Source organism: Drosophila willistoni, assembly GCF_018902025.1.
Source record: "Drosophila willistoni isolate 14030-0811.24 chromosome XR unlocalized genomic scaffold, UCI_dwil_1.1 Seg144, whole genome shotgun sequence".
NCBI lineage: Eukaryota > Metazoa > Arthropoda > Insecta > Diptera > Drosophilidae > Drosophila > Drosophila willistoni.
The window spans coordinates 10,642,194-10,650,134 of NW_025814057.1; the positions used below are offsets into that span (position 1 = coordinate 10,642,194).

General features: G+C 41.9%; 2 protein-coding genes across 2 annotated transcripts; one reads left to right on the forward strand and one right to left on the reverse strand.

Moving 5' to 3' along the window:
• Nucleotides 1-3: 3 nt before the first annotated feature.
• LOC6639421 (unconventional prefoldin RPB5 interactor-like protein) lies at nt 4-2,462 on the reverse strand. The gene is made up of 4 exons (XM_002061618.3): nt 2,341-2,462; nt 1,979-2,277; nt 536-1,922; nt 4-473 (listed from the first exon to the last, which is right to left on the reverse strand). The coding sequence occupies exons 1-4, from the start codon at nt 2,368-2,370 to the stop codon at nt 180-182; spliced, it is 2,010 nt and encodes a 669-aa protein (XP_002061654.1). The 5' UTR covers nt 2,371-2,462; the 3' UTR covers nt 4-179.
• A 90-nt stretch (nt 2,463-2,552) lies between these two features.
• LOC6639420 (membrane-associated protein Hem) lies at nt 2,553-6,393 on the forward strand. The gene has a single exon (XM_002061617.4). It carries the CDS (start codon nt 2,792-2,794, stop codon nt 6,170-6,172), a length of 3,381 nt encoding a protein of 1,126 aa, XP_002061653.1. The 5' UTR covers nt 2,553-2,791; the 3' UTR covers nt 6,173-6,393.
• Nucleotides 6,394-7,941: the final 1,548 nt, after the last annotated feature.

Below are 7,941 nucleotides of genomic sequence, written 5' to 3' on the forward strand. Positions count from 1 at the left end.
CTCTTATCAGATACATTATCTATTTTTAGGTATGTATAAATATACACCATTTGATATTTATTAACTTGAGACGTGTTTCAGTTTAACTGATTACACCTAAAACTTCAACAAATCTGTAAAATCCTTAACAAAAAGTGGAAAATCGGTTTTTATATTGATGGATGGAGGATATAGACAATCTATTTAAAGGCTGCCCTTTGAGCCTTAAATCGACTGACTCGCCTTCTGGGCGCATGGGTCTCAACGAATTTTCCCTCGGGCTCCTTCTCAACCAGATCATCACTCATCACTTTTTTGTAGGCGCTCATTTCACGGAGTTCATCATCGATGGTTCTTTCCTTTTTCTTTTTATTCTTTTTCGATTTCTTTTTCTGGTTTTGGTTCTGGTTAATTATCGACTTTGTCTTTGTCGGGTTAGTCATGTGAGGTTCACGCTCTACAGCCGTTTTGTTTCGTAATATGGACTTGGTCATCTAGAAGAATAGGTGACAATATTATTTAATTTATTTCGCCTGTCGTGCTTTTGAGATCTTACCTGAGTTTTGGGATCCTCATAGGCTGTGGCACGAGCAGCTTCTCCTAAAAGAGCCACCTTCACTTCCTCTTCACCCTCGAAGCCATTGACGTAGATGGGAAATTGGTTTTCCGCACGAGCTTTACTACTTTCGTATATGCGGTAGAAGTCTGCTGGTGTTCCGGGTATATCCACTTTATCAGTGGAAGAAACATCTCTCTCAGCGGGCTTTGCATCGGAATGTGTAAAATTAATGTGCAGTGTATTAATACGTCCAGTCATTCCATCTAATATTTGATTAACCAAATCGAAATCCTGAATACTCTGCTGCTCTTGTACTAATTCAATGTTTTGTTCCACCTTTTGTATTATATGCGAATTGGAGTTGGCCTTGCCAGGCTTGGTTGGCTCAGGCATGTCCAATGTTATCACTTCACGAGGAGCTTGATGTTGCTCTTTGGCCTTGCTCTTGGGTATCATATCGGCTACCGCATCTTCTTTCCTAAATTCCAGTCTTTGTTCAGCCGGAGCAAAGGAAATGCGACGTTTTATGGTCGCTGGTTCGGGTATGGGTTCGTCAGCAATGGCTTCACCTTCCGATACATTATCTTCACTGCTACTTTCCTGCTCTCTTTCGAATATCAACTCTTGAAGGTCGTCCTCTAAGGCTACAACCACATTCATTAAATGGGTCAATTCATCACATATAAAGTGCACACTTTGTATTTTTCTCATTTTGGCCTTCAACAGATTCAGTTGGGTGCGCAGGAACTGCTCATGCTCTTCACGGGGCAACACGTCCAGCTGTTCCCTTATTGTGTTCACCTCTTCGGGCAGGTCGTCCAGCTCCTCCGGCTGGTCGGCTTCATGATTACTCTCTTCTTTCGGACTATGGTTCTCCACATGATTGTCTTTTTTTCCGCGGCGTTTCTTTTCGTTCGTCACATCCATTTCACCAGATATTAGTTTTCGCACAATTTCATCGGTACTTTTAACGCTGTTCTCTTCGTTGTCCCCCATTTCCGAGATTTCCTCACGTTCCTGTGCCTCCAGTCTGGCCCACATTTCTGCTTCTCTTTCGTCTGATATTGTCTGAGGGGCGGATGCAGGTGTAGGTTTGGTTTCACTTTCGCTACTCAATATATTTCGGAGCGCATCTTCATTTAAATTGTCCGGATCTAGACCAAGTTCTTCCAGCATTTCTCGTTCCTCCAGTTTTTTCAAAAACTCGTCATCTTTGGCATCTAAAGCCTCGCGTTTAAGGCGCTCCTCTTTCTTTTCATTGCGAACACTCTGTTTGTGTTCCTCCAGCCATTTTTTGTGGGATTCCTCGTCATAATCCTCAACTATTTCAATTTCATCAGAATTTGGCACAGCTCCTTCACGTATGGGGGTCTGTAACTTGTTCCTGAAAAGAGATGTCAGTAATACCACTGGATGAAAATTCATAGGCTTGCCACTTACTGCCATAGATCCGCCTCAGTCTCCAACTCTTTTAAGTGCTTCTCGGCCAATCCTAGGCGATGGCCACATATCTCTTTTGCCTTGTGAGCCGAACAAGTTGAAAAGTATCCCTCGTAGTGACCCACAAGCAATTCGTTTGTGTGTACCAGCTGGCCAGCCATAAGAGCCTTCTTACCAATAGGCACCATGATGTCCACGGTCTGTTGTTTGACAAAATTGTCCAAGTTTTTAATTGTGTTCACATTGTCTTCCTTAAATGCCTGCCACCGCTCGGTTTCGGCGGCATTTTTATCCAGCGCCTGCAATTATATTCATGGGAGGAAAATTGTGTTACATGAATCTATTGGTAAGGGATCACATACCTGCCGCAGCACATCCTCGCGCTGATCCATCTTTACCACATGAGATTTGTATTTTGTTAACACAATAAATTTTGTTAGTTCAGCTTTTTCCCGTTGAAAACTAGCTTTTTTTGAACGCACACTAGAGGTGAACAATATGACAGTAGGTCGATAGACGATTTCATTACCCAACACTGGGGTAATCGACACACTAGATGTCTCATCGTATTATCGCTCATATTTAGCTAAAAGTCAATGTGTACATTTTTTTCACATCCGCAGTTTGGTGATTAGCAAATGTATATATCATTAAGCCGTAAATAGAACACTCCGCTGGGATAACGTTTATTCAGTGCGTTTGGGAGTGCCTGTGACTCCTCTTTAGGTCGAGTTCGCACCGGCTCATTGCATCGGCAACAACAATTCGCAGCTTCCTAGTCCCACCCACACCCAAACAAGAAGAAAAAAAACTATGGCACGCCCAATTTTTCCAAATCAGCAGAAAATAGCTGAGAAACTAATTATATTAAATGATCGCGGCCTGGGCATACTGACTAGAATTTACAATATCAAGAAGGCATGTGGAGACACAAAATCCAAACCAGGATTCCTATCGGAAAAGTCCCTTGAATCGAGCATTAAATTCATTGTCAAGCGGTTCCCCAACATTGATGTGAAGGGTTTGAATGCCATAGTCAATATTAAGGCGGAGATAATCAAATCTTTATCACTCTATTATCACACATTTGTGGACTTGCTTGACTTTAAGGACAATGTCTGTGAGCTATTGACCACAATGGATGCTTGCCAAATCCATTTGGATATAACATTGAACTTTGAATTGACCAAAAACTACTTGGACTTAGTGGTCACTTATGTGTCTCTTATGATCGTTCTGTCTCGCGTTGAGGATCGCAAGGCCGTGCTGGGTTTATATAATGCAGCGTATGAATTGCAGCACAATCAGGCCGATACGGGATTCCCCCGATTGGGTCAGATGATATTGGACTATGAAGTACCGCTTAAAAAATTGGCTGAAGAGTTCATTCCTCACCAGCGACTCCTGACAAATGCCCTACGCTCTTTGACTGCGATTTATGGTCTGAGAAATCTATCTGCCGACAAGTGGAGAGAGACGCAGAAGCTCAGTTTGGTCGGGAATCCAGCTATCTTGCTGAAAGCGGTACGGACAGACACCATGTCCTGTGAATACATTTCCCTGGAGGCTATGGATCGTTGGATTATATTCGGTCTGCTGTTGAATCATCAAATGCTTGGTCAATATCCCGAGGTGAATAAGATGTGGCTATCGGCTCTAGAATCCAGTTGGGTGGTGGCTCTATTCCGCGATGAAGTTCTACAAATTCATCAATATATCCAATCAACCTTTGATGGCATCAAAGGCTACAGCAAGCGGATTAGTGAGGTAAAGGAGGCATATAACACGGCAGTTCAGAAGGCCGCTCTAATGCATCGCGAGAGACGGAAATTCCTCCGCACCGCCCTTAAGGAATTGGCCCTGATTATGACCGATCAGCCAGGTTTGCTGGGACCGAAAGCCATTTTTATTTTCATTGGCTTGTGCTTGGCTCGTGACGAGATCCTTTGGCTGCTGCGGCACAATGATAATCCACCCTTGGTTAAGCATAAGGGTAAAAGCAATGAAGATCTGGTGGATCGCCAGCTGCCAGAGCTACTCTTTCACATGGAAGAGCTGCGCGCTCTGGTGCGCAAATATAGCCAAGTGATGCAACGATATTATGTGCAATATCTGTCGGGTTTCGATGCCACCGATCTGAATATACGCATGCAGAGCCTACAGATGTGCCCCGAGGATGAGAGCATTATATTCAGTTCGCTCTACAACACAGCCGCTCAATTGACTGTCAAGCAGGTCGAGGATAATGAATTGTTCTATTTTAGACCATTCCGTTTGGATTGGTTCCGTCTGCAGACCTATATGAGTGTGGGCAAAGCAGCGCTGAGGATTGCCGAGCACGCCGAATTGGCACGCCTCTTGGATTCGATGGTTTTTCACACACGTGTCGTGGACAATCTTGATGAAATCCTGGTGGAGACTTCCGATTTAAGCATCTTTTGTTTCTATAACAAAATGTTTGATGATCAATTCCATATGTGCCTGGAATTCCCAGCACAGAATCGTTATATTATTGCCTTTCCCTTGATTTGCAGTCACTTTCAGAACTGCACACACGAAATGTGTCCCGAGGAGAGGCATCACATACGCGAGAGATCGCTGAGTGTGGTCAACATATTCCTAGAGGAAATGGCCAAGGAGGCCAAGAATATCATAACGACAATATGCGATGAACAATGCACCATGGCCGATGCTCTATTGCCCAAGCATTGTGCCAAAATTCTGTCTGTCCAGTCGGCCAGAAAGAAAAAAGATAAGAACAAATCCAAACACTTTGACGACATACGCAAACCAGGCGATGAATCTTATAGAAAGACTCGTGAGGATCTTACCACCATGGACAAATTGCATATGGCACTGACAGAGCTATGCTATGCTATAAATTATTGCCCCACTGTGAATGTTTGGGAATTTGCGTTTGCGCCGCGGGAATATCTCTGCCAGAATTTGGAGCATCGATTCTCCAGGGATTTAGTGGGCATGGTTATGTTCAATCAGGAGACAATGGAGATAGCTAAACCCTCGGAACTGTTGGCCAGCGTGCGGGCCTATATGAATGTGTTGCAAACAGTTGAGAACTATGTTCATATAGACATTACGAGAGTGTTCAACAATTGCCTACTCCAGCAAACGCAGGCCCTGGATTCGCATGGCGAGAAGACTATAGCTGCTCTATACAACACTTGGTACAGTGAGGTGCTCTTGAGGAGAGTCTCAGCTGGCAATATTGTGTTCTCGATCAATCAGAAAGCATTTGTACCCATCTCCCCGGAGGGTTGGGTACCCTTTAATCCCCAAGAGTTCTCTGATTTGAATGAGCTGCGAGCCTTGGCTGAATTGGTAGGACCCTATGGCATTAAGACCCTAAATGAAACCCTCATGTGGCACATAGCAAATCAGGTGCAAGAGCTGAAATCCCTCGTGGGCACCAATAAGGAAGTTCTCATCACCCTACGCACCAGTTTCGATAAACCCGAAGTGATGAAGGAGCAATTCAAACGCCTTCAAGATGTCGATCGTGTACTTCAACGCATGACCATTATAGGTGTAATCATTTGCTTCCGTAATCTAGTTCATGAGGCTCTCGTTGATGTGCTGGACAAACGCATTCCGTTCTTACTCAGCTCGGTTAAGGATTTCCAAGAGCATTTACCTGGAGGCGATCAAATTCGTGTGGCCTCTGAAATGGCCTCAGCAGCAGGCCTGCTGTGCAAAGTTGATCCCACATTGGCCACCACTCTGAAGTCAAAGAAACCCGAATTTGATGAGGGTGAACATCTGACAGCATGCCTACTCATGGTCTTTGTGGCTGTTTCTATACCAAAGTTGGCACGCAATGAAAACTCCTTTTATCGGGCTACCATTGATGGCCATTCGAATAATACTCACTGCATGGCAGCGGCCATTAATAATATTTTTGGAGCCCTTTTCACCATATGTGGACAGAACGATATGGAGGATCGCATGAAGGAGTTTTTGGCCTTGGCCAGTTCATCGTTGCTACGTTTAGGCCAGGAGTCGGACAAAGAGGCCACACGGAATCGTGAATCCATCTATTTGCTGCTCGACGAGATTGTCAAACAATCACCATTCCTCACCATGGATCTGCTTGAGTCCTGTTTCCCCTATGTCTTGATACGAAATGCCTATCATGGCGTTTATAAACAGGAACAAATCTTAGGACTGGGTCTCTAGATTATCGTTATTGGATTATCGCGTCACGTATTATTATATAGATGTCTATCAAACAAAGTATTTTGTTTTATTTTTTTTATATATACATATATTCGATTATTTCACTACTCGAAACAGTTACACATGCCCATTAATTATATGTACTAAAGAGTAATCTAAATCTATACTAGAGAACTCCACATTTTTATACCATTAAGAATAAAGTGCTTACGTAAACCAAATGTTTGCAAGTCTTCGTTTATTAAAGACATAAAAATGTATAAGTACTGTAGTCCTTTGAAAAACTCAAGGAAATAGAAAGAAATTTTTGGGATTTTTAAATTAAGTTTTCTATTAAATTTATTGTTTATTTAGGCTTAAATTATAATAAAATAGCTGTGTCTTAGCCCTATTTAATAACAACAAGATGAAGACTAACTTCTGTTAACACGGCAATTTAAAGGAATACTGGAATGTCCCTTTACCAGATTGTAGTTACCAAGGACCTATGACCACTACTAGGTCCTAGAAAGCCTCTCAGATTTCTGAAAAAATAAATAGTCTTTTTATAGTAAACAAAGCCTTGACATTTGCCAAATCCAATTGTAGGACATGGCACAAGAATTAAAACAAAATAGTCCTGCTTGTAAAGGACCAGAAACGGTATGTCCACAAAACCTGCCGCAGGACGAAAGGTAATATGAATCAAAAAAATGTGGGGTCATCTACGAATACAGGACAAGCAAGATCCCGAAAAGATCCTTTTTGTCAGCTCTCCGAAGAACATTTCAAGACCTAGTAACGGCAATCGATGCGCATGGATAATCCAAGGACAAGTACATCCAAATCGTCCTTAAAATAACCGAATTATGAGTACTTTTCTGTTTTTCGACTTGTAATATATACAAAGTTCTTTTTTTGAACCAAGCGGCCAAAAAATGAGAACAAATCACAAAATCGTAGGGTTTTCAGCTTTCCGGAGGACTACAAAAATATCCTTTGCCCCAAAGATAGTTCTTGGTAATTGGATTTTTATGACACCACTTTAATGCCGATCCTTCAAAGGACTGGCGAAATATTTACAATTTTTTCTAAAACAAAAAAAGTTTTTTTTATCGTCTTTCCGAAGGACATTCTAGGATCTGTGTCAGGCGATGCGGGTCATGAAGGACTACAATTTAACAAGAGGACATCCAGAAACCCTTGAAATGGCCGAGTTATAAGGACATTTATGTTTTTTTTGTGACTTTCTTGCCATTTTTTGACTAACACCCTTACAAAAATTCGAGCTATATTTTGGGAAGGATATTGAAAATCCTTGAATGCAAATAGATAGCTCTGATACTGGAGGATTAAAAAATGTACGTTTTTTTGAAATCGGTCAATGTCCTGCGGAGATATGTTCTCAAGAAAATAATCCTCTTTTCTATTTTTAGCTGTAAAATACTCAAATCATGCCGCATGACCGAAGGACATGGTTTCCTAGGATGTCCTTGATGATCTACACAGATTGGCATCAAAAAATGTTGGGGTCATTTAAGGAAGCAGGACATGAAATTTTCTGAAAAGGTTCGTTTAATCAGCTATCCGAATGATATTACAGGACATGGCAATGCCAATAGATGCACATTGACAAGGACTTCAACCATGACACAGGATAACCAAATCATCCTTCAAATGACTGAGTTATTAGCACTTTTCTTGTTTTTGGACTTGTAATTTGTAGCTTATTGAACACGAATATTTATATAGCACACTTTTAGGGTGAATAAAATGAATTTTTTAAAGAT